General features: G+C 50.1%; 2 protein-coding genes across 5 annotated transcripts in view; one reads left to right on the plus strand and one right to left on the minus strand.

The window, feature by feature from the left end:
* Positions 1-8861, plus strand: part of IL16 (interleukin 16) — a 128535-nt gene extending 119674 nt beyond the window's left edge. For 2 of the 4 annotated variants that reach the window (XM_047795470.1, XM_047795468.1), the window contains exons 16-19: positions 29-130; positions 5286-5544; positions 5778-5900; positions 8388-8861. In XM_047795470.1, coding sequence (XP_047651426.1) covers positions 29-130; positions 5286-5544; positions 5778-5900; positions 8388-8581 — 678 coding nt within the window. In that variant the 3' untranslated portion in view covers positions 8582-8861. Of the gene's footprint in view, positions 1-28; positions 131-5285; positions 5545-5774; positions 5901-8387 lie in introns of all 4 variants that reach the window. The other 2 variants (XM_047795467.1, XM_047795469.1) reach the window with 1 other exon arrangement.
* Positions 8862-13226: 4365 nt separating this feature from the next.
* Positions 13227-24814, minus strand: STARD5 (StAR related lipid transfer domain containing 5). The gene is made up of 6 exons (XM_047796553.1): positions 24600-24814; positions 23854-23903; positions 23367-23499; positions 19925-20042; positions 18846-18939; positions 13227-13860 (listed from the first exon to the last, which is right to left on the minus strand). Exons 1-6 carry the CDS (start codon positions 24696-24698, stop codon positions 13713-13715), a joined length of 642 nt encoding a protein of 213 aa, XP_047652509.1. The 5' UTR covers positions 24699-24814; the 3' UTR covers positions 13227-13712.
* Between the last annotated feature and the right edge of the window lie 1484 nt (positions 24815-26298).

Below are 26298 nucleotides of genomic sequence, written 5' to 3' on the forward strand. Positions count from 1 at the left end.
TTGTTAATACATGTATTTCCTTCTGCAGCAATTAGACAGCATCCATGTCACCATCTTGCACAAGGAGGAAGGGGCTGGCCTTGGGTTCAGCTTGGCAGGAGGAGCAGATCTGGAAAACAAGGTGATCACGGTGAGTGGCCCAGCCAGGGTGGCTCGTCGGGGCCAGCAGCAATGGCCTTGGGAAGGGGCCAAGGAATGCATGATCCCAGGCCCACTGGGCAGGAGGTTAGGGCAGGATCTTGGGGTCCATTTCAAGAACATAGTAACTGCCATCTACGTGTCACTCCTGTTGTCAACCCTTGTCATGATCTTTTTTTTTGTCTTTTTTTAGGGCTGCACTTGTGGTATGTGGAGGTTCCCAGGCTAGGGGTCCAATCAGCTGTAGCTGCCAGCATACACCACAGCCATAGCCACAGCCACACCAGATCGAAGGCACGGCTTATGGCAACACCAGATCCTTAACCCACTGAGTGAGGCCAGGGATGGAACCTACATCATCATGGATGCTGGTCAGATTCATTTCCACTAGCCACAGTGGAAACTCCATACCCTCATTACGATCTTTAATTTTAGAAAAAGGTCTCTAAGTACACAAGACACCTTTAAATTACCAAAATAAATCCGAATCATTTGTGGCACTTTAAAGAAAAATGACAAGGGTGGCAGCCTCACTCAGGAATTATTGAATCAGAATTTCTTCAAATCGAAGCCGTTATGCCTGCATTTCTGAAAGTTCTGGAGGGATGTTTTAAAAATCCAAACCCGTGGAGTTCCCATTGCGGCTCAGTGGTTAACGAACCCGACTAGTATTCATGGACACGTGGGTTCAATCCCTGGCCTTGCTCAGTGGATTAAGGATCTGCTGTGGCCGTGAGCTATGGTGTAGGTTGCAGAGGCAGCTCAGATCTGGCATTGCTGTGGCTGTGGCGTAGGCTAGCAGCTGTAGCTCCAATTCAACCCCTAGCCTGGGAACTTCCATATGCTGCGGGTGCGGCCCTAAAAAGACAAAAGACAAAAAAAAAAAATTCAAACCTTCTCAGTGTCACTGCATTGTACACTTTCAAATGGTTAACTGAATGTTATGTGAATTTCACCTCAACGACAATGACACAATAGAAAAAAAGTGCACGGCAAATTTTATTTAATGTCATCTCTTTTGGAAATAGGGACCAGTGGTTAGTCACCAACATTTAGAGAAGAATGACTTATGACCACAGGGGCCTTTACGGAAAGCTTTACAGTCAGGATCAAAGACCTGGCCATGAAACGTAGCACAGCACACCTGAATGGAAAGGGGCCTCACCTGGAAAGAAAGAGGCTTTGGGAAGGCAGGTCCTGCAAAGGAGGCTGTTTTCCTGGTTTTGCCCACTTGGGGATTGAGGATATTACCATGAACAGTTGCGAGTGGATCTGATGGTTGGTCGAGGGCAGTGGGGCTGTGCTGGAAAGAACAGGAAGCAGTTTCTGTCCCTGTTCACAGAGTCACCTGAGGCTTCAGGTCTCGTGGTCCAGCCCCCTCTGTTCTCTCAGGACTGGCTAGAGCCGAGGGTAAGAGTAGGTCAGGCAGCAGCTCTGGGTCACCTGCATCCTTTCCTATGGGCCCTGTTTTCCTGGCCCACACAGTCTGATCAGCATTGGCTGGCGCCCTCTGCCCGCTCTTGAGGTCACTTGCACCTGACTCAAGTGGTTTCTGGTCATCCCATCCTCATGGACCGAGCTGTGACATGGCTGCTCCATCCCTCCAAGCTGCGTGCAATGTTGTCACCCCATGGCTGCGCTGTCTCACATAACATTCAGTATATCCTTCATGTGGGCACATCTGAACTTCCTTGCCCAGCTGAAAACCAACCCTCCAGCTCAGAGCAGCCGCGAGCATTACACACACCATAGCCCCTGGCAGTGGTAACTTGGCCCGCTCCTATTGGTTATTTCAGAGCCAGTCGTGTGTGACCAACTTCCTTCTTTGCAAGCTAGCTCTCTGCAGCACACACACAAAAAAAAACACATAAAACCAACGAGGACCTATTTCTGTCACCAAGCACATAATAGAGCTTCATAAAGAGGCTCCTGATGGTGCCGTTTGCTTTCTGTTTGATGAGAAAGAGAGCTTGTCTGTGGGAACAGTACTTTGGGTCTGCGGGTCTGCCCTTGAGCAGGGACTTTTCTGCACCTCTCTTGGCCGCCACCTTGGAGACACTGCCCCCACTCAAAAACCCGGAGGAAGCACTATCCCTCGGCTGATTGAATGCACCACACACCACACTTCTCCTTTCTCCTTCCGTGTTTGAATGCTTCTGTTCCTTCCCAGAGTCATAAAGGAGAACTAACGTTGAGCCCTATCCTTGACCAAGAGCAAGCTGGGAACTCCCTGCCATGTTCAACAGATCTTTCCCACAGCTCAGGATGGGCATGTGCTGGCACATATGCTTCCTTTAGAGAGGAGCGACTGAGAAGCAGAGCAGAGACTCTGCTTCCTACTGGGATCTTACAGCCTGGGGACCCTGACCTCATCTGACCACCTAACAGAATTTTCCCAACACAGAAACAGTTTAGAGAAACAAAGAGCCTCGTTCAGATGACAGTAGTAAAGCCACAGTCAGCACAGTGAGGCGCTGTCACTCGATCCTCTCAATGAAGCGCATTAGAACTCACATCATTAAAAAGCCCAAGGGAGAGTTCTGTTGTGGCTCAGTGGTAACAATCTGACTTGAATCTATGAGGATGCAGGCTCGATCCCTGGCCTCGCTCAGTGGGTTAAGGATCTGGCGTTGCCATGAGTGACTCGGATCTTGCGTTGCTGTGGCTGTGGTGTAGGCCAGCAGCTGTAGCTCCAATTTGACCCCTAGCCTGGGAACGTACATATGTTGCATGTGCGGCCCTTAAAAAAAAAATAAAGAAAAAATAAAAAGACATAAGATTTTTTAAAATCTCACATATTTTTTCACAAAGGGAACTGGAGCAGGGGATGGTCCCTTTTAACTGGAGTTAAACGATCAGAATTTTTAGGAGGGAGCTTTAAAAATGTTGAGACTTCTTGGAGCAGGAATTATGCATTCTGCAGGAGATGGGGCCTGAGACTTTCTCTGTGAAAAAAAGGATGTCTTTGCTGAGACACTTTTGGGAATCACTGCATTATTATTTAAATTTTTTTTTTTTTTTGGTCTTTTGTCCTTTTAGGGCCACACCTGTGGCATATGGAGGTTCCCAGGCTAGGGGTCCAATTGGAGCTGTAGCAGCTAGCCTATGCCACAGCCACAGCAACACCAGATCCGAGCCGTGTCTGCAAACTACACCACAACTCACGACAACGCTGGATCCTTAACCCACTGAGCGAGGCCAGGGATCGAACCCACAACCTCATGGTTCCTAATTGGATTTGTATCCACTGCGCCACGACAGGAACTCCTAAAATTTTTAAATTACAGTTGATTTACAGTGTTGTGCCAATTTCTGCTATATAGCAAAGTGATATATATATATATATATATATATATATATATATATATATATATACACACACACACACATTCTTTTTTTTATTCTTTTCCATCTTGGCCTGGGGGATCACTGTTACTGCCTGTTCTTAGAGAGCTATCATGCAAATTCGCACTGTAGCATTTCTTATATATTTTTTAAACTGTAGACACTATCAGACTTGTATTTTATCCAATGTTCTTAAGTTTCTTAGACTTTAGAGTCTTTTCTTATATAATCCCTATTACATGGCACAGAATCAGTGCTCGGAGAAAATTTCTCTGGAAATGCTGATATAGAGCAGGTATGGCAAAAGATTTTAACTGAACAGTTCCCACTCTGGCACTGTGGGCTAAGAATCTGACTGCAGTGGCTCAGGTTGCTGCAGAGGTGAGGGTTTGATCCCTGGCCCAGTGCTGTGGGCTAAAAGATCTCATGTGGTGTTGCCACAGCTGTGGCTCAGATTCAGTTCCTGGCCCGAGAACTTCCATATGCTGCGGGTGTGGCCATAAAAAAAAAAAAAAAAAGATTTTTACCAAATGTTAACTAAGATTGTAGTGATATAGTCTAGGACCTTATGTTGGGAAGGATTCTGAGGGTCAACTGGGCCATTTTTGCTAATGATCTCTGCTTTGGGTGGAGAAGGAGGGGATGCTGGTCAGCAGCCCTGATCTAGCACACATTTAGTTTTATTTTCTCTGGCTTAAGAATGTCCTGGGAGGCTCTAGTTCCACCCATGTTGCTGAAAATGGCATTATTTTCTTTTTTTTTTTTATGGCTGAGTAGTAGAGACCCTCATACTAAGTGAAATAAGTCAGAAAGACAAAGACAAATACCATAGGATTTCACTTCTATCTGGAATCTAATATACGGCGCAAATGAACCTTTCCACGGAAAAGAAAATCATGGACTTGGAGAACAGACTTGTGGTTGCCAAGGGGGAGGGAGTGGGATGGACTGGGAATCTGGGGTTAATAGATGCAAAGTATTGCCTTTGGAGTGGATAAGCAATGAGATCCCGCTGTATAGCACAGGGAATATATCTAGTCACTTATGACGGAATATGGGAGGGTAATGGGAGAAAAAAGAATGCATACATGTATGTGTGACTGGGTCACCTTGCTTATGCCGCGGGAGCGGCCCAAAGAAATAGCAAAAAGACAAAAAAAAAAAAAAAAGAATGCATACATGTATGTGTGACTGGGTCACCTTGCTGTACAGTAGAAAACTGACAGAACAGGGGCGTTCCCGTGGTGGCGCAGTGGTTAACGAATCCGACTAGGAACCATGAGGTTGCGGGTTCGATCCCTGCCCTTGCTCAGTGGGTTAACGATCCGGTGTTGCCGTGAGCTGTGGTTTAGGTCGCAGACGCGGCTCGGATCCCGCATTGCTGTGGCTCTGGCGTAGGCTGGTGGCTACAGCTCCGATTGGACCCCTAGCCTGGGAACCTCCATATGCCGCAGGAGCGGCCCAAGAAATGGCAAAAAGACAAAAAAAAAATAAATAAATAAAATAAAAAATAAAAAATAAATTAAGAAAAAAAAAAGAAAACTGACAGAACACTGTAAACCAGCTATAATGGAAAAAAATAAAAATCATTTAAAATTTAAAAAAGCCAAGGCTCTGTGTGTGTGTGTGTGTGTGTGTGTGTGTGTGTAAATAAAATCTCCTGGGAGATATAGATATAGATATAGATATCTAGTATATATATAGTATCTTCTGGGTTTGACTGACTGGTTTGAATCTTGCTCCAGCAAGAATCTGGATCCAGCATGGTGAGTCCTGGGTCCTGACGTCTTTGCTTTGCTCAGGTTCACAGGGTGTTCCCTAACGGGTTGGCCTCCCAGGAAGGGACTATTCAGAAGGGCAATGAAGTGCTTTCCATCAATGGCAAGTCTCTCAAAGGGGCCACACACAACGATGCCCTGGCCATCCTGCGTCAAGCTCGGGACCCCAGACAAGCCGTGATTGTCACAAGGAAGCCAACCCTGGAGGCCTCGCCTGACCTCAACTCCTCCACAGATTCTGCAGCTTCCGTCTCTGTGGCCAGTGACGTCTCCATAGACTCCAGTGAGTTCTTTGTGCCTGATGGGAGCCCCGTGGACCCTCTCATCTTCAGATACGTGAGGGAAGCTGCTGGGTGACACGAGGGCTGCCTTGCATGCTGCTCGGATGTGTGTCTGAGTTCATCTGTGCACGGGCCCAAGTTCACTGGCCGCATCAGCCAGGCTTGCGTGATGCGCCCTGTCTGTAGGCTGGAGAAGAGGGCGTCCCTAACAAAACCCCTGTGTTTTTCTCAGCAGCAGAGGCCACAGTCTGCACGGTGACCCTGGAGAAGACCTCTGCAGGGCTGGGCTTCAGCCTGGAAGGAGGGAAGGGCTCCCTGCACGGAGACAAGCCTCTGACGGTTAACAGGATCTTCAGAGGTAGGCTGTGTGTCTGCCTCTTGTCATTCTCTCCAGCTGCGGATGTCAGGTCAGGCCCCCGCAAGGCTTCTGGGCACCTTCTAGCCATGTCAGTTTCTCACAGTCCCAGGCCCTTTGGGAAGGCAGGCAGGCCTGTTAAGGACATGACTTTATTTATTTATTTTTTTGGTCTTTTTAGGGCCACACCCGCGGCATATGGGGTTCCCAGGCTAGGGGTCTAATCGGAGCTCCAGCTGCCGGCCTACACCAGGGCCACAGCCACACCAGATCCAAGCTGCATCTGCCACCACCTACAAAACAGCTCCTGGAAATGCTGGATCCTTAACCCACTGAGCAAGGCCAGGGATCGAACCCGCAACCTCATGGTTCCTAGTTGGATTTGTTTCTGCTGCGCCACGACGGGAACTCCAGGACTCGACTTTCTTTTTTTACCTGTTCCCTTTGGCTCAGACATCCCCTAATCCCTCTGTTTTGCTCGGTATTTGTAAGTGATGGAGCACTGGGCTTGGATCAGCTTGGCAGCACTGGGACTTGGTGAGGCAAGTGGGATGCTCTCCTGGGCACAGAATTGAAGCGGGCACCGAAAAACTGTCATCAACACACATACAACATACATACTATTTCAATGCAATATTTTAAAAAAATCAAAATTAATTCAAAAAGCCTGTCATAGGGTGTTCCCATCACAGCTTAATGGCAACAAACCCAGCTAGCATCCATGAGAAAGCAGGTTTGATCCCTGGCCTCACTCAGTGGGTTAAGGATCTGGTGTTGCCGTGAGCTGTGGTGTAGCTCCGATTGGACCCCTAGCCTGGGAACTAGGGTGCGGCCCTAAACAGACAAACAAACAAACAAACAAACAAATACATCATGAACAAGATATCACGTTTTAAATACAGAGTCTGACTTTTCACTTGCACGACTCGGCCTCAGTCACTTCACCCTACTCTTGAGCCCTTCAGCTCCTACTTTTAATCAAAACTTCGAGAATTTATTCTTCATGGATTGGGGAGCAAGCCAGTCCATAGTGGGGGATCACTTGGATTTTCCTGCGAAAATCATGAATGGCCCATACTCTCACAGAGAATCACTCCTGATTCTTCACTGCTTCTCAAGCTGGACCCCCGGAGTCACAGAGCACAGAAGTGTAGACAGGGAGTCATGGCTCGGGTTCTAGTCCCAGCTCTGCTTCTAACTTGCTGTGTGACCACTGCCTTCTAGGCCTGGGGCACCGTATCTATAAAAAGAGGTGCAGGTGTGTGTCTGAGAGCTCTTAGTACTGAGACCCAAGTGCTCTCCCAGCTCTGCTTCCTGTCCCCCTGGAAGCCCCACTGCAGACTGGTTTTGTTAGCAGGAGATATACTACAGCTGCTGAAACCCAGGGGGTGGACCCAGGCTCAGGGGGAGGCTCCCCAGGGATCCTTGTTGACTCTAATTCTGGGAACAATTCTAACTTTTGAAGGTCAACTTGGAAGGAGCATAGGGTTCAAAGTCAAGAGACCTGGCTTCTAGCGTCAGTTCTGCCACTAATGGCAGCATGACCTTGGACAAGTCCCTTCACCATCTTGGTCTCATTTGCTCATGTGGGGATTAGCCTCTGAGCTGCAGGGTGATATGGTACCAGGGTATGTGAGTTCTGGAGTCAGAAAGTCTGGGTTCAAATCCAGGCCCCTCCACTCAGCAGCTTTGAAGCTTGTATGAGTTATTAGAATCCTTGGTTTCCTCCCATGGAAAAAGGGAATACAAATACTAGGTACCTCAGAGGATTATTGCCATAAATGCAAGGTGTAAACACAAGGACTATTCTATATATAATTGCCCAATATAGTTTAGCTATTTTTCTCATCATCATCATTATCATTATTTTTTTACTCTTATTCAATACCCGTGAATATCATTGTGTCAAAGAGATGGGAAATTTTTCTTTCAATATACATAGTCAAATAGCATTCTTTCCCCACGTAGCTTTGAAAGAGCGGGAGCCGTGTGTGTTTATGTCTTTACCTGGACTCACGGGTCTTCTCCAGGCCATTCAGAGCCAACAGCGCTTGAGGATTGTTTCATGAAAATCCCACCAGCTCCGGTCCCACACCACCCAATGCCTGCTGACCTCATTAGAAGTGGAGAGACCACATGGAGAGGAGTGGGGTGTTGGGATGGTGTCCAAGGAGGCTTGGAGGAGCACTCAGTTCCCCAGAGTCCCCTAGGCCCCGTGGATGGCTCCCCAACCAGGCTCTGGCTTGGAGACGCCTGCAACCTCCCTTCTTTGCAGACAGCACAGGGCTTACTTTTCCCAGGGGCCGCAGAGAGCTGGAGCCCAGTGTGCCATCCTTGAAGGCACACCATTTGAGGAGGTGCTTCACCAAAACAAGCTGCAGAGGGATGAGTGCCAGCTCCCTTCTGAGCTGACCCGGGTCCTCAGAGACCAAGGGTAACTCCCCATTCTCTTGCCACCTGTGGAACCCATTGTGTCCTCTCTCTTCTCAGGGGCGGCCTCAGAACAGAATGAGACGATCCAGCCAGGAGATGAGATCTTACACTTAGCCGGCACTGCCGTGCAGGGCCTCACACGGTTCGAAGCCTGGAACATCATCAAGGCATTGCCTGATGGACCTGTCACGATTGTCATCAGGAGGAAAAACCTCCAGTCCAAGGGGACCACAGGGGCTGGAGACCCCTAGGCCGAGTGCCAGTGCTGACGCCAAAGCCAACAGCACGCAGCTCCCCACAACCACTCATTCTCAGGGTCACTGTAACCCCATCTGATGGGGGAAAGCATAGGTGTGTTTCCTGGTGGCTACCAGGTCCGGACCTTCTGGGATACTGCCCAGCAAGAGGGTTGTCCCAGATGTTATGGCAGAGTCACACTGGGGTGGCTGATACAGACTACAGGCTATGTATAGAGAGAACTTCATGATAATATTGTGGTGCTGTAAATAAAATGGATCTATTTCAATTTGATTGGAAATCCATGTTTTGCTTTGCAGATTTTCCAAGTCCTCTCATGGTGCAATGACCCACCCCAAACAGCAGCCTTTGTTTTTCTCATGACTCTGCACTGGTGGCAGGCCTGGAGGGGACCACTCATCCTGCTCCACATGGCATCAGCTGGAGCAACTCAAAGGCCAGGGGTTGGAACCACCCACAGGGTCACTCACCCACACATGGGGCTGCTGATGTTGGCTGTTGGCTGGGAGCTCAGCTGGAGCTGTTGGCCGGGACCCTTGCTGGGGGCCCCTCCCTGTGTCCTGGGCTTCCTCACAACATGGCAGCTGGGCGTCCCCTGAGAGTGTGAGAGCCAGGGAGGAGCTGCATCCTTTTTAGGACCTTGCCTCCGAAGTCCATCGCTTCTGCTGTGTTCGAGCAGTCAGAGCTGGTGCAAGCCTGCCCAGCTTTAGGGGGAAGGGAAAGATGGCTGGGGCTATTTTTGGAAAATACAATCCATCACACAAAACACCTACAAAACTGTTTGTCTTTGGGTTGGAGAAGTGCTCCTAGCAAGGCTGGTACCCGGTGGCAGAGCAAGGGAGTCCAGGTGAAACTCTACGTGTGCTTTAGCCATGCCCACAGGATGGACTGGCATGAGTCTGAGAGGGCAAGATGCAGTGGCTGCCATTTACCTCCCACGTGCTGAGTACCATGTTGGCATTAAGCAGACACGGTCTTTAGTAACCACAGCTGTGTCTACAGAGCATGGTACTGTCCCACTGAATAGATGAGGGCACTGAGGCCCACATCTACTGAGGCAACAGGCAACCTGTCCAGCTGGTAAGTGATATGGAGAGGGCAAGTCTTTTCTCCTCTGGTTTTGAAACTGACAGCATGAATGGCCTGAACCCATCCAGAACACAGACTGGGACTTGAACCCACGTGCTGGGACTCCAACACAGCTTAAACCCAGATTGGGACTTGAACCCACAGTTTTCAATTAGAATCACTCACCCTGTGTCTGGACTCACTGAGGTTCCAGTTCTTCATGCCTCCACACAGAAGGAATTCAGTGAGAGACAAAGTGATAGGCAAGAAACAGATTTATTAGGATAGGATGCTTGTGAGAGGTGCAAGTGGGCAGGCACGGAAGCTCTGCTCCAAGGATCCGGTGGGCTACAGTTTTATCATCTAGGGGGGTAGGGGTTGGAAAAGCCTGCCTCTTCCTTTCTGGGCACAGTAGCTCCTCCTTAGTATCAGGTAAAGTGTGTATTTAAATCAGCAGAAGGGCGGTCTTCAAACTCTTGCCCTTGGTCTGAATCTGAATGCGGGTCTCATCCCATCCCCCACCTAATGACCTGAGGCAATTTTCACACCTCCACTAGTCAAGCCTGCCTTGTTCTGATGGCTTTTTTGAGCAATTTATTTACTTACAGTGATCTCCCAATGTCCCCTAAGTTTCCCTCATTATCTGTGGTCCTTTATTGGGACTTCTACAACCACCTGTACCTACTCCATCCTTATCAGTTTCGCAGAGACTAACAGACAGGCCAAGATGCTTAAGTGCAGACAGAACATTGTAGGGAAAATAGCTGTGTGTGCCTGACAGAAGGGCTGTTTGGTTTAGTCACCACTTAATGCCTGCTTGTCCAGTTCAGGACAAGGAAATGCATTCACAACACCCAGCATCCCTTGACCAGGCCTGGACAGTGTATCTTCCCTGCTCCAGCCCCTGTTCCCGTGAATAAGGATGCAAAGGGAGACATGGCAAGGAGCACAGACATCACACAAAAAGCAGCTTACGAAAGGCCAATATTGGTGGGGAAATGTTAATGTCATCTGGTAGCTTCTCCAGGCTCCTAGGAACCTAAGAATCCACTTCCTGGTCATGAATTCTTAAAAAACTCACCTGGGATCCTAATCTTGATGCCACCCCCTTTAGTGACCTCACCACGGGTGGCGCCAGCTCCCTGCTCTATTCTGAGAAAAAATGGGCTTAGAATCCTTGGTCCCATGTCCCATTCTGAATTTTGTCAAGCCCCAGAGTAGGCAAGAACTTTGTGATGCCATTTTGTGTTGCCTCTTTAGATTAAACAGAAATGCTGAAGATGAACATGGTCTGATAATGAAGGGTGTGACCCAATTTGAGATCCACCCCACAGGACCTTATGGTGTGCCTGGCCGGGGCTGGGCACCCAGGCCATGTGATTCAGAGAGCACATCCCTGTCCCCACAGCCTCGCGTGTCTGCACAGTGAGGTTTCCTCTAGTTGGTCTATTGTTTTGAGTCCTATCAAGCAGTCAGGTGATGAATGTGGACCAGGCTGGGGAAGGAGAAAGCGGCTTTTCCATCGGGACTGGGAGGTGGTGATGTGCATGAGCACAGCGCTGGCCACGGCCCTGGGGTGGGGAGAAAGCCTCCTTGGGTGCTCAGATAAATCACGTGAGTGCCTGGGGCAAGGCTGTTTGTGGACCAGAGTGCTGCCAGGGTGCGCCCCAGGCACCCCCAGGACCTCTTTATGCCTCTGAAGACCCCCTTCTCCCCCAGCTCAAATCAAACCACTAAGGATGCACCATTGAGGAGGACTTCAAATCAACAGTCAGCAAGAAGGTCCTAAAACGACAGCGTGTGACACTGCTGCCACCTTCTTCAGAGCTGGCAACAGGCGGAGAAAATGATGCCTCTGCAAACTATGTTACCAGTCACCCCAACACCGCAAACATCCCAGCCAAGAAGCCCGGGTCCACTTTTAACTCTCCACTGGAAAGAATCCACCTGAGCCTCTCCCAGGCACCCTTGTTCTTGGCTTTGTATAGCATCTCACTGATTCACACATCAGCTCCTTTGCACAGACTCTTAAGAAGCTGGCTACCATGGGACTGGTATTCACATCCCCGAATTTCCTTTATCCGGAAGCTAGGGCACAGGAATGTTAAGTGACTTTCCAGGAACCTCATTTCTGAGTGGCAGGGATTGGACCAGATGCATGTTTTCCAACTCCTGGTCCAGTGCTCAAACCTGTTAAACCTGCTGCGAGCAGATGGGTGTAGAAGCAGTGCATCTTTTTTTTTTTTTTTTTTGCTTTTTGGGGCCACACCCTCAGCATATGGAGGTTCCCAGGCCAGGGGTTGAATCAGAGCTGTAACTGCCAGCCTACACTGCAGCCGAAGCAACACGGGATCCAAGCTGCATCTGCAGCCTACACCACAGCTCACGGCAACACTGGATCCTTAACCCACTGAGTGAGGCTGGGGATTGAATCTGCCACCTCATGGTTCCTCGTTGGATTCGTTTCTGCTGCGCCACAGAGGGAACTCTGAACATTGAGTTCTTAGGAAGCTGCCTTTCTGCCTGGCCAGACAGGGCAGCACAGGCAGCTCCATCTTGGTAAGACCATCACCTCCCTGGGTTTCCAGGGCTGGTGTACTCAGAATTGGCTGGGTTTGGGAGATCAACTCATGAAGCTGATAGAAAACAATGCCTGGCACAAAATAGGGCCTTGTTAAGTACTTACCCAATGAATGAATGAAATCTAAGTAAATTGGAGTCCCGTGAAGATTTCTTGGCGAGAAGAGAGTTGGCCGGATGATGTTCATGGCATGATTGCAGGATCTGCAGCTGCATTAGACCCTGGCAAGAAGGCTTTCTTACTCCTGGATCCTGAGCTTTTCTGTTTTAGGGTTTGCTCAGACTTCAGCACATTCTGGAGACAGGCACCCCGGGACACAAAGTGGGGAAGATAGTGATGACGCCACAAGGGGAATGTTTTGCATCTGGAGGAGTGAAGGCTGAGGGCTCTGGAAATTTCCCGCACACAGGTGCTAGTAACCAGAGAAACTGCAACTTGGGGCACTCTGCTCAGACATACGAGGGACCTTGCCCACCAGCAAGGTGGTGGGACCGCAGAGGAGGCTGTGAGGGAATGTTGGAAAATTCCACACAGGATTGCATGGCCCCAACTGGACAGGGGGAAAGGGAGTCATGTGGCTACGGAAGTTGTTCCAGGCAGCTTCTGATGATGTACCAGGCTGGGCAGAGCCTATTTAGGCTTGTGCAATCCTGCAGAGCAGAATCCAGAGGTGGGTTCCAGCCAGCCCTGCTGGGGATGGAGGTACCCGCTCTTCTCTCCTTTCTGCTGGCAGCGGTGTGGCCTGACCAGACCCTGGAGGCCAGAGGACGCTGGTCTATCTCCTATAATAAAGGACAAGGGCAGGCAAATGCCCAAGGGACAGAGGCCTCTCCTCAGGGCTCCACGTGCAAGCTTGCTCAGCTCAGAATCAAATCCCGGAATGCTGCCTGGGGCAAACTCAAACCACCTGAGTTTTGGGAGCACAAACCTTAACTCACGTTGGGGAAAAAGAGAGAAAAATGACCTGAATCAAAGGGACAACCAAGGAGTACTGGAAGTGCTTTTCGCAAATGCTTCTCTCATATTTTAAACATCACTTTCCAAGTGGACACCTTTATAAGGGGGAAAATCTGGCACAGTGCCATCAGGAGTGAGCGCCCGGGGATCTGTGGCACAGACAAGGGCACTATCGGTCTGGATGGTGATTCTTTTCCACAAACAGGGAAACGTGGTCTGAGAGAGACGGGCACAGAGAGGCCCAAGTGCCTGGCTGAGTCCCTGTCCAGAAGCCAGAATCCTGGTCTACCCTGTGGGGGAGGAGTGTGTGGATAACAGGGGGCGTGGCCAGCACAGGAGTGACTCCTCCCCCACCAACCCCGCCCCCCCCATGTGGAAGGAGGAGCCAAGGGGACAGGCTGCCCCAGGCTGATGTCCCTGGAGATGAACTGTCCAACCACCTGGTTCCCTGGAGGCGTCCCGACAACTTCAGGTCCGCCTGAGTCACAGGAGTTCTTGGCCGGCCAACCAGCCAGCTCTCAGCCATAGAATTTCTTCACTGCTTTCTGCAGGTTGGCGTAAAACCCGGCCATGCTGCGGGGGAAGAAGGAGTCCACCACGCCCTGTGGGAGGTAACCGCTGAGGTCGGTCTGGAAGAATGTGACCAGGCTGGTCTTGCTGGGGTCCCTGCAGAAAGCAAGGGCAGGGCTGTTAAGCATCCCTGACATGAGAAGTGGGCTGAGCATCAGGATAGGTGGGGAGCCGTCCCCCTGGGAAATGCCCCAGACATAGGGATTTGCCTGGGTGCACTGCCCAGGGGTCCCCTGAGGACCTGCTTCTTTTCAGGATAGAAGTGTGTCCTCCCGTGGATGCTTCGGTGGCCCTGCCAGGCTATTCGGTGAGAAGCTCCCACTTCCAGCCCAGGAAGGTCATCTAGTCCCTGCGTGTGATTCCTTTAGCAAAGGCTTCTGGGGAACTCTCTGTTGGGTCCTCGGAGGAGCAGACGTGACACTGCCCTCCATCCATGTAGGGGAACCGTTGTCCAAGGGGTCAGGGAGCTCCTGAGTATTCCTGACACCCTTTCCAGGGAGCAGCAAGGTCAATGCTGTTTTCCTCACAGCACTAGGATGTGACCTGCCTCTCACTCCCATTCTCTCAGTGCCTACTTCACTGTCACAAACATCCCAATGGCCAGGATAACAAAGGCACAGGCTTGTGGAGACCACTGAGCATCTTATTTGAATGGGGCTGTCCACAGCTCCAGGGGGGTTTCTAGAGGCCACATGATGTATGATATCACAAAAGATTGAATGCAAGAGTCCCTGTTGTGGCTCAGCGGTAACAAATCCGACTAGTATCCGTGAGGATGTGGGTTCAATCTCTGGCCTTGCTCAGTTGGTTAAGGATCCAGCATTGCCGGGAGCTGTGGTGTAGGCCACCAGCTATAGCTCCGATTGGTCCCTTAGCCTGGGAGCTTCCATATGCTGCAGGTGCATCCCTAAAAAGCCAAACGAACACACAAACAAAGCCAAGAGAGTGAATGCAGGAGCAGATATGAGCTTCTAGTAAACCTAACATTAAAGAGATTTCGAAACATGTAAAACAAGGTCACTCCTCACGATTTTTCTCTTGAAAAAATAGGGTTATTTTTCATCATAATATTTATGTTGACAAATAATAAATGTATTATTTTTATGTCCCAGTTTTAATTTCAAATACGGTAAATGTAGATGGATATAATCCCCATGAACAAAAACCCTTTGATGCTCTGAATAATATTTAAGAGTGTATGGAGACTTAACCAAAAATGTGACAATGGCTAACCTAGAGACCTGACAGATAGATACCTTGGGCACAGGTGAAGGGACTTTGGCTAGAGGTGGCAGAAGCCCAGGGGGAGGCAGGCACATGGAAGATGGCACAGACCCTGGGCTGGAAGGTGAGGGGCAGGGTCCTGTCACCAACTAGCAACTCATTTGACCTCACCGAGCTGCAGATATAATGACCTCATGACAGCAGTGATGCCCAGAGTCAGATTCAGTGGGAGACATGCAGGGGAGGAGATGGGACCCAACTTGGTAGGGACAAGGGGTCTTCACTGTCACAAACTTCCCAATAGCCAGGACAACAAGGGCACAGGCTTGGAGACCATCTGGCCTTTCATTTGGATGAAGCTGTCAAGAGTATTACTGATGCATCAGAAACCCATGGCGCATCGCACCTGCCCATCAAATGTTTCCTGAGATTGTGAAGGTCAGAGTCTGAGAAAAGGAGACCCTTCAGAACCCAGCCTTCTCTCCTAGATGCACAGCCAGGGACCATGCCAGCAGATGACACGTGCTGCCCGGGGTGGGAGCTTTTCTCCTCTGCTTGAGCCATCTCTGCACAGAGCTTCACCCCTGCAGGGCAGAGACCTTCTTACATTTCCAATCCTCAGCATCTTCAGACTGTTTCTTGCTCACGGACCCCCCCCCCCCCGCCCCAGGCCCTCCACCTTTGCTGGGACCCTCTCTCCTCCTTCTGCTCCTCCTCCTCTCAAGCCCTCATACCCCTCAGCAGGGTCCTCTTTGGTCTGGAAATGGGAATAGGTAAGGGAGAAATTCTGCTCAGTGACCATGGTTCCTCCGTGTGAGGAATGGGCTCGGTAGGAGGTGAACAGGCAACAGGCTGGGTGGAAGAGGCAAATTTGATACCTCCCAGAGCAGCCCCAGTGAAGCATGGTCCCTGCTCAGACATCACTGACTGAGCAGGCAACAGGGGCTCAGGGACGGGTTGGAGGCGCCCGGTCTCCTCACAGAGAAGGCTGGCTAGACGTGGCGTCCACCACCGCTGCGTTACAAGGACCAAGATAACACATGGACTTGCTGGGCACAGAGCAGGCTCCACTGATGGCATGATCATGCTGCTGCTGTGTCAAACAAAGACACTGCCCCCACCTCCGCTGCCCCACCTGGAGAACAACCAGACCCCAACACTCTCCCCTCCCTACTGCAGCCACTCCACTCAGCCACCACCACTTCTCTCCCTTAAGTAGTCCCCTTGCTCTCGCTTAAGACCTTGTCCACTCTAGAGGCATCATAGCACTGGAAACCCAACTCAGAACACGTCCAGCTCAAGACTCTCCATGGGCTTCCTGCTTCATTCGGAGGAAAGCGCCCACGTCCACAGAACCCTGACACCTCAGCGACCCTCGCCTGTGCCCCTGTTCACTGCGATCTGGCACGATGGCCTTGGTGTCCTTCCCCACCTGCCTGCACCTCAGGGACACTGCACCTGTTCATCTCTCTGCCAGGAACACCTCCACCCCACCCGCTCCCAGGCTATCCCCAAGGCTCCCTGCATTGTGCTCTCTCAAATGCCATGTTAGGGAAGCGAGACCTCTGATGACCACCAGGTGCCTCCTTCCACCACTCGTCCAGCCACCTTCATCTGGTTTTAGTTGTCTCCAAAGCACTTAATATCCAATAATGACGTCTGATACAATCGCTGTGATTCAGCTTCGTCTACCTTGTTCCCATGCGACTCAAAGCTCCAAGAGGGCTTATCTGTTTAGAGAGATCAATATCTAGATAAGAGCAGAGATTTTGGAGTCAGATGCCTGGATTTTTTGTTTGTTTTGCTTTTTAGGGCCTCACCTGCGGCATATGGAGGCTCCCAGGCTGGGAGTCTAATCAGAGCTATAGCTGCCGGCCTACAACACAGCCACAGCAATGCCAGATCCGAGCTGCGTCTACGACCTACACCACAGCTCACAGCAACCCCAGATCCTTAACCTAATGAGTGAGTCCAGGGATTGAACCTGTGTCCTCATGGATGCTAGTCAGATTCGTTTCCGCTGAGCCACGATGGGAGCTCCTGGATTTCTTTTTTTTTTTTAATGCCGCACCTTTGACATATGGAAGTTCCCCCTTAGGCCTATGCTCTAGCCACGGCAACACCAGATCTGAGCAAGCCGCTTGTGGCCATGCCAAATCCTTAACCCGCTGCTCAAGGCCAGGGTATCTGAATGCGCATCTTCGTGGACACTATGGTGGGTTCTTAACCCCCTGAGCCACATCAGGAACTCCAGGTGCCTGAATTTAAACTGTAGCTCTCTCACATCCTGGCTGTGTGATCTTGAGTAAGTTACACAACCTCTCTGTGCCTGAGTCCTTATATTAAAAAATGAGGGTAATAATAGAACCTTAGAGTTGTTATAAGAGTAAAAACTCAAGCGCCTGAATAGAGTAGTGCCTCACACACCGTCGTGATATATAAGCATCTGCTGTTGTTCCCGCTGCTACTAGTATCATCTCTTGAGTCCACAGAGCCTAGAACAGGCCTGTACTCATAAAGTAATGAAATTCATCATTGTCACAGGTTTCAGACCCACCTAAAATGCCTTCGATCAAGCTAAGTCAAAACCTCCGCACTAGCTGGGTTCCGTGACACCTTTCTGCCTCTAACTGTCCCAGCTACAAAGCCTCTGAGTCACCCCAGCTCTCTGGCATATGAGGCATGATGATACTCATATTGTGTGTTCTCCCCAAAGAAGACAGCTATGGAATTTGGCCCCTAAGGAGAAAGGGCTCTGCCTCTTCCTCTGAAAATTCCTGTGTGTGGAGGGATCAAAATGAGTACAGGGTGTGTGTGTGTTTGTGTGCGTGTGTAAGGGGAGTGTGTAGGACTGCACAACACTACTTTCTAACATAAAGTTTTGCTGTGTTTAACATAAGTCTTCCATGTGATGTTTGAAAAGCCAGCTTCGCATAAAGTATCACACGGATGTGGGTTTTCAGTAAAACGCTAAGGCCACCAAACCCTTCTCCCGGGATTGTATGGTGACAGCACAGACACTTCTCCTGGTGCGTATCGTATGCTCAAGGATTTCAGCATGACACAGGGACATGCCCTTGGGTACGACTTCTTTCCTTGTCAGCTTGGGTAGTTCCCAGGATCAACTAGTGACCTTAGGGTTATTATACCCAAAAGTTCCTGGTAAAAAACCTGGCCATGATCTGTGAGAAAATGGGGAGAGAATCATTTCTGAATTCAGTTCTACAGCGACTCACGACGTGCTCTCAGAATCACCCATCAGCTGGAGCATCTCCACCCTCTTCCTCCTTGAGGAAAGACAAGCACCGTGTAGGATGTGGGGTGACAGACAGAGCCCCTGCTCGGAGCTGGGATAAGCCTGGGCTCCCAGCCCCTGCAAGGCCAGCCTATGAGCTTGCACAGACTACCTAACCTCCCCAAGCCTCCGTTTTCTCATCTGTCAAGTGAGACTATGACATCTGCTCAGCTTGCCTAAAGCTGGAGGGAGGAGTCCCCACATCAAAACCAAGGCACCTCATCTACCCTCCCCCATTCTTTCTCATGCACCTAGAACTTTAGAGCATTGGGTCACTGGCATGCATGTGTATGCTATGACATTAAGATCTACAGAGCTGGAAGGATTTTTTTTTTTTTTTTTTGGCCGCACCCATGGCATGTGGAAGTTCCCAGGCCAGGGATAGAAACCGTGTCACAGCAGCAACAATACCAGCTCCTTGGTCCACTGTGCCACCAGGGAATTCCTAGAAGGTGTTCTTAATTATTGCAAATCATTATTAATGTGCCCTTTGAACAGAACATCCAGTTAAACCAGTAAGGTAGGTCGGGGCACATAACTCGCTCCAGGAGACAATCCTTACCCGGGCAAAGGTGCACAGAAGCAGCCACAAGGATGGTTAAATCCCCTCACATAACCTGGCTTCGGGGGACATAACGGATGCTCCACATTGGTAGCTGGAAGACAGAACAACAGGGTCACTGAACTACAACTTGGACAGTCAGGCCACTGCCGCTGAAGGGCCTTACCCAGCACCCACGGTGTTTGCAGACCAGTTACCTGGGGTCCAACGAGTTAGCCTTTCCTAGTGCCACCGCAATGTCCCTTATACTCACACACACACGCTCACGTTCCCAGCTTCCCCAAATGCCAGAATACACAGAAAAGAACATTTCAGACTATAAGGCTTGGGTGGACGAAGGTACCCCTCTCAAATCGCAGCCAACAGAGGCACGAATGTGCCCTGCACCCACCCCCACGTGGAAGATTCAGAGGAGCGGCAGGGGCTAGAGCTTTCAGAAGGAGGCACCATAAAAAGTACAGAGGCAGGAACTTCACTTGGAAGGGAGGGCACAGCCCCGCAGCCCTCTGGGGAAGATGCTCCATGGATTCGGCGAATCACTGCTCCCTGGGGTTCTGTGACACCAAACCGTCTGCCTCAGGCCTAGGGCACAAACTGTGCACCTCAGCAGGGATAAAAACGGGGTGCTGACCAAATCTGGGATTTAAACCTAAGATTATGCAGTTCCCGCTGAGGTGCAACAGGATCGGTGGCATCTCTGCACTGATGGGATGGAGGTTCGATCCCCTGGCCCAGCACAGTGGGTTTAAGGATCCAGGGCTGTCGTGGCTATGGCGCAGCTGGCAATTGCAGCTTGGATCTGACCCCTGGCCCGGGAACTCCATATACTGCAGGGCAGCCAAAAAAGAAAAAAAGAAGAAAACTAAGATTACTAGTGTGTGAACTCTGGCACCTCAGACGCTCCTGGCTCAGAATCCCCCCAGACCTGACAAGGGGAGGCAGACACAGGAAAAGGGACCCAGGCTGTGAGCTTCCCAGTGATTTCCAGCTGCTCTGCTTTCCTTGAGCAACTGGGCAGATGTGGAGAGAAAGAGCCCAGTGTCCCACAGAGGCCTCGCAGCCGTCCCGGCGTCACTCACCATTGGAACTGATGGTCCCGTCCTCATACTTCCTGACCAGCACCAGGTCCACAAAGTCCCGGGGAGAAATGAGCTTCATGGCGGCTGACGGGGTGGTGGTTCTGCTGACACACAGTGTCTATCAGAGCAAAGGGGGATCCAGCTGCATCTGAGGCCAGGCACCTGCCCCCGCCCCACTCTGAGCTCAGGGACCTGTTCCCATTCCCCAGAGTCTGGAAAAGGGGAACCGCGTGATCGCAAGGTGGCGCTGTGACCTGGAGGGTCTAGAGTGAGCTTCCCTGCAGGTGCCAAGGGTCACAGGAACACACTCAGTTTGTAAAACCTAGGGCTGTGACCCGTGCTGCCCATGGCTGATCAGGGCCACTCTGAGCTCTGTCTCCAAAGATCATGGAAGTTGACATTGACTGAGCACCTAGTAAGAGCCTGGCTGGACAAAGCTCTCCATGGGCCTTTGTGACTCTGAGAATAGATGTCACCAGCCCAGGTGAGGAAACTGAGGCCCAGAGAGATGAAGGAATTTGTCACAAACTCATGTTGGAGATGAGACTTGAGCGGGGCCGGGACTAGGGTGAGGCAAGAGGCCGTTCCTTTCTAAGGCTGACCTTGTACTTGGCCTGACCCTGAGAGCAGTGCCTCTTTAAGTGGGTGTCCTGGGCAGCTTTCTGGTTAGCCCCAGCCCTAGGAGGGAGCACTCCCTTGACCTTCATCCTATCTGAGAATATCCCACCAAGTCCACTCTCCCACTTTATAAGCCAAGGAGCCTCCAAACCCGCCCCATGCTCCATCCTACTCTTCCCCTCTTCCAGAAGGATGCTTTCAAGGTCAAAAGGTATAGGTCAGGCCTGAGGATGGGACAGTCCTGGGGAGACCTCTGGGGGGACAGGGGAGAAGGGCTTGGAGAAGATCCAGCCCTCTTATTAGTCTTTTGCCTTTGACTCTGGGCACCATGTGGTGCTGAGAAACCTCTGACCTCAGGGTATATGAGGTCAGGTGGGCATATGCAATCTTGGAAACGTACGAGAACTTTCCAGTGGGTGCACCAGGAACCAATTTCCAGACACCTTCCTCCTGGAATGACCTGCCTGAGAACAGGCTGCACCTTCGTGCAGGTTGCCCTTTTCCGCTCGAAGCAAGGGGCCACCACCCCACCCAACAGGATTCTTGTAATCATGCACTGTCCTGGGGGGTAAAATCCCCCAGGAACACTTAGGGATGCTGAGTTCAATATCTAACCAAGGCAATGCTCACTAGAGTTAGAATGTCATGTTTTCCTCTCAAAGCACATTCTTTTTAAAGGCCAATGCTTGCTGTTAAGAGCCAGCTAATTTTGCCTTTTCCGAATTCTGATATTTTGTAGTAGGAATGGCAGAAGTAAGGAGATTTTTTTTTTTTAATACCTATACGTTTTCACTCCTGATTACAGCTACAAAATGCTTCAATTCTGGAGGAAAGTGTCTGGAGAACACGATGAAGAGGACATTGATGAGAAATGCTAAAGGCAGCAGGATGTGCTATAAATGCAACAAACACATAACATGACTTTGTGTCTCATCTTTTTATCCACCTTTCCATTCATTCTTCCATCCACCCACTATCTATCTAGCTTAGAATTTTTGAGATTTGTCAAAATCATTCTGTCATTGTTAATCCATTTCTATTAAACGTTTTGAAGGGCATTAACCCATGCTTCCTCGGCTTTAAGAATCTGTGTACCATTATTTATATACTATCTTCACGAATTTTTCCTATCTCTGGTAGCACCTATCCCGTTATTCACTAATATTTTCATCTAAATGTGCTCACTTTTTAAAACTTAAATTTACTTATTTTTAATTAATTAATTGCTTTGTGGGGATGCACCTGTGGCATATGGAAGTACCCAGGCTAGGGATAAAATCAGAGCTAAGCTGCTGGCTTACGCCACAGCCACAGCAATGTGGGATCCGAGCCACGTCTGCGACCTACAACACAGCTCATAGCAACGCCTGATCCTTAACCCACTGAGCAAGGCCAGGGATTGAATCCTCATCCTCATGGATCCTACTCAGGTTGGATAACTGCTGAGCCACAAAAGGAACGCCTAAAACTTAAAGTTATTGTAAAAGTAAGCTATTTAAAGACTGGAAATGGGGCGGCGGGGGGAAGACTATCATTTGACATAACTAAAAAGCAACTGCAAAATACACACACACACACACACACACACACACACACACACACGATTGTTGGAGCCTAATTCTAATTGAGAGCCTAAGGCCAGCCATCTGATAAAGGAGATCAGCAAGTGTTAAACAGGTATCGAAAGCAATGCACACCTAATTGAAACTTTCCTCTTCACGTATCAGAGAGACTGAAGATGTGAAATGAGAGGACCTCACTATGTGCGTCTCAGTTTCAGCACTAAAGACCCAACATGACCTTGAGCCCTAACACTATGCGCCCCACCCTTCAGGAAACACTGACATAAATCCTTGGGATATCGAATGGAGGGAATTCTTGGTCAAGGTTAAGAACACTTGGGTCCTTCCGGGAAAGAACTATACCTTGAGGTTTCACAACACCATCTATGGCAACACTCAGGAGGCTACCATGTACAGGGATGTCAAAGTCAAGGCATCATTCAAATCCAAAAGACTGGCAATATTTCCCCAAGACAACTTCTAAATTAGTTTCGGCTATACCTTGTTTTTTTCCTCTTAATGCAAAATGTGGTGGGTTCTTAACACAACAGAGGATCCCGGCATAGGATCATCTAGAACTTCACTGTCCCATATGGTAGCCGCTAGTTCCATGTGGCTATTTAAATTTACATTGAGAATCATGAAAATTAAATAAAGTCAACAATTTATTTCTTCAAACTAGGTACTTTTCAAACGCTCTGTGCCCACATGGAGCCAGTGGCTACTGTACTGAGTAGGGCTGCTAAAGAATATTTCCATCCCTGCAGAAAGTTCTACTGGGCAGCACTAAACAAGTTACCACACGTTTTTACCAGTGCAGAAGCTGTCATCCAGAAATCGCCACCTGGTACAGACCTACAGCTGGCAGAGAATCCTGCCTTTTTGGCCAGGACTCAGTTTATTATCATGGTCCATCAAGGGGCCATATTTCAAACTTGAGCCGATGTGTCCAATCCAGGAACTGCTTCAGCATCCTCAGAGCTCACACAAAATTCGCATTCACTCTATACTCCTGCCTCCATCAGCAGCTGCTATATTCTCTCAGCTCTGTTCAGGGTGCCTCTCGCCTTCTCAGTCTCACTTTTTCCTACCTGTACCTGGGATGAGGCTGGGCTTGAGTGGCAAGCAGTGGTCAGCTTGTATTTCCTGAGTACCAGGGGGTCACAGGGTAGTCCCCTTGCCTAAGGGTGTCACTCACCCCCTCCAGAGGGACAGAGCCAGGTTACTGACTAGGAGTAACAACAGTGCTTGGAAAGACTTACATCAGTGATGCTTTCGATAATTTCAAAACCGGCCACATTCTCATCCCACTTATCTCGTAGGGTCCCAGCAAGTGGCTTTATGCAGTCCCACACCTGCTCTAGAGTCCCATTCACAATGCCTTCTCCTCGGTACCTGGAGCACAAAGAAGAATGTGTCCCCAAGGCATTAGTCAAACTTATCCTGGGATAACACAGAAAGACTAGAAGCCATCTCATCATCACTTTTTTAGACAGTCTTGCAAGAGAAGGGGCTGAGGTTTACCAGTCCTCCTCCCTCAGGCCTGCAGAAAAGGACAGACAATAAGCTTTCATAAGAAATACAGCTTGAGGAAAAGCAATTTAGTACAACATGGAAGCTTTTCTGGAAGATAACCGATAAGTTGATTCCAGGTGCTAGGGTGACTGGGGTGTCTTGGGAAACAAACCCACAGAAACTGCAGGAAAGGGGTGGCACCTCTGACAAGCTTTGAACAAGGCATGCACTTACAGGTTCCCTGGAAACTCCACAGATGGCCTCCAGGAAACTGAAACTCCATTCTGTCAAAAGGCACAGAATCACAGAATTTTAGAGCTAGAAGGGCTCTGGGAGATCACCTGGCCCAGTCCTGTTTCATGGAAGCAAAGTCTAGAGCCTCAGGAGATGCGAATCTCCAAGGAGACCCAAGTGATACATGGCACCCTGGGGACCAGTCCTGGACAAAGCTGCCTCATAGGAGCAGGAGATGGGTAAAGGGGGGCGGGGGTCTTAAAGCTTGAAGAGCTCTGGGGAGGGGGTGGTTTCAAACTACCTTAAAAGCCACCAGCATCTAGTTTCCTCGAGCAATTTAGGTCTGCTTGTTCAAAATCCTAAGTATTCGGTGAGTAGCACTATCCCCACGCCACCCTCCCGGAATCAAGAGAGGGCCGCAGGCTCTGAGGAACCGAGTAAGAGCTTGGGAGCCTGGTGCCTCGGGTTCCACTTCGAGCATTTACCAGCCAGGTGACCTTGGCCAAGTCTTTCAATGAGAGGGGCAGAAACTTACTTCCCGGCGTCATTGTGTACACAAAAGGCCCGATATATTTTTTAAGGGAACAACCCGCAGTGGAATCTCCTTCTCAATCTAGCTCCGGGGGGCGAGGAGGGGGGGTTGTATGCAAAAAACTACCGGGAGAGGAGGAGCCTGGGGGCTTCTGAAACCCTGGCCCCAAGGAGCAGAGGTGCCCGGAACCCTTCCTGCCCAGCTTCTCACTCACGCCTTCCCGGCAAATCTTCCAGCCTGACTTGTCTTGCCGGTACTGGAGCATCTTCTCCGCTACCGCCTCGGTTATCTGCGCAGCCAGAGCCGGGTCCATTGCGCCGAGAGCTGCGCGAGGCTGCGGAATCGCGGGTAGGGTGTGCGGGGATGGCCAGGTACCTGGCTCCGGAGCCAGGAAAACGCGGGCCCCTGGCGGAACCCAAAGCCCCGCCCCTAACCCCGCCCCCGATATAGGATTGGTCCGGGCCGTGTGACGGTTCCTGCCCGGCTCTGGGATTGGCAGGGCCGGAGATCGCCCGGCCGGGCACCAAGAGACACACAGCTGGCTGGGTGGGTCCGAGACACTCCCCTCACCATCCTGCCCCGTCCGCCTCCAGCCAGTCCCGTCTCAGGGAGGGACGCTGGAGCGCGGGGACTCCAGAGGGCCGGCCGCTGAGAACAAAGTGGGCGGGCCAGATCAACGAGTACGTGATAGGCTTGTTTTAGGAATTTGCCTTGAATGCTCAGAGACTTTCTGCCAGGCGGGACCATAGGAAGATTTGCATCACAACTACCTTTCTAGGGCGGCTGTGGAGACCGGAAGGCCAGCTAGGCAGCATCAGCCTTAACGGGAGAGACGGTGGTGACCTGTAGGGAGTGCGTGGTGGACGCGGCGAGAAGAGGACCTCTCGTAGTGTGTTTAGGAGATAGGATATAGAGATCTCCGTGCTAGACCGTGGAGGCTACGGGAGCAGGAAGCATCCTGACTCCCCCCTCCAGGCTTGAGCCACCGGTGGTTAGCTGAGATGGGGACGAGAGACAGGATTGAGGGGAAACATGATGAATTTAGTTCTGGGGAGACTCAGTTGCAGGTGCCTGAAAGACTTGTAAGTGATGTCCAGGAGACAGTGAGATACCCTAATATCCGGGAGAGCGCTGGCGTTTAGATAAGAGGTCGCACAGCTCTGCGCATCTTGGTGGCTTCTATCTTGGGGAGTGAGTGGGGGTCACATCCCCCAGCCTCCTTTCCTCCTCTTCAGCGCTATAACCAGCTAAATATTTGAAAGGTGAACGGTGAAATCTGCATTTTCTGTATTGTGTTTATTGTTTCCTTTAAAGGTTGAAAAAAAAAAGTAGTGTAAAGAAAATGACCACTTGAAACCTCTTTTTGGACGATTTGATGGGCTGACAGGTGTTAAGACGCCTGGATGGGGCATTAGAGAGTCCAAGTTCTAGACCTGGTTTCACCCACAATTCCCTGTGTGGTTTGGCCAAATCACTTAGCTGTTGTGCTTGGAGGCGAAATGGAACAATAATGAATGCCTCACTGTGCCATTGTGCTGGGCAAGGGAAGTAACCTGTGTGAATGTTCCTAGGAGACAATAGAGAAAAAGATCAATAACCAAGTCTGAAGAGGTTTGTTAATTCTCTGTGTTGGTGAGTGGAGAAACAGTTGTTTTTACACACTGAGTGAGCATGTAAATTTTTGTAACCTTCTGGGAGCAAAATAACATTGATGGAAATTTTAATTTACCTGTTTTTGACCCAGCCACTCCTGCATGAAGATGTGCTGGCCACCGGAAACAACCTATTATTTGCTAGTAGATTAAAGTTACAGGATATCCATGCAGTGGGTTATTATGTAGCCATTACCATAATGTGGTCCAGATGAACAAAGGTGGAGCTGGAACAGACAGGAAATGCTCAACAGAGCCTAG

Source organism: Phacochoerus africanus, chromosome 9, assembly GCF_016906955.1.
Source record: "Phacochoerus africanus isolate WHEZ1 chromosome 9, ROS_Pafr_v1, whole genome shotgun sequence".
Classification (NCBI taxonomy): Eukaryota; Metazoa; Chordata; class Mammalia; order Artiodactyla; family Suidae; genus Phacochoerus; species Phacochoerus africanus.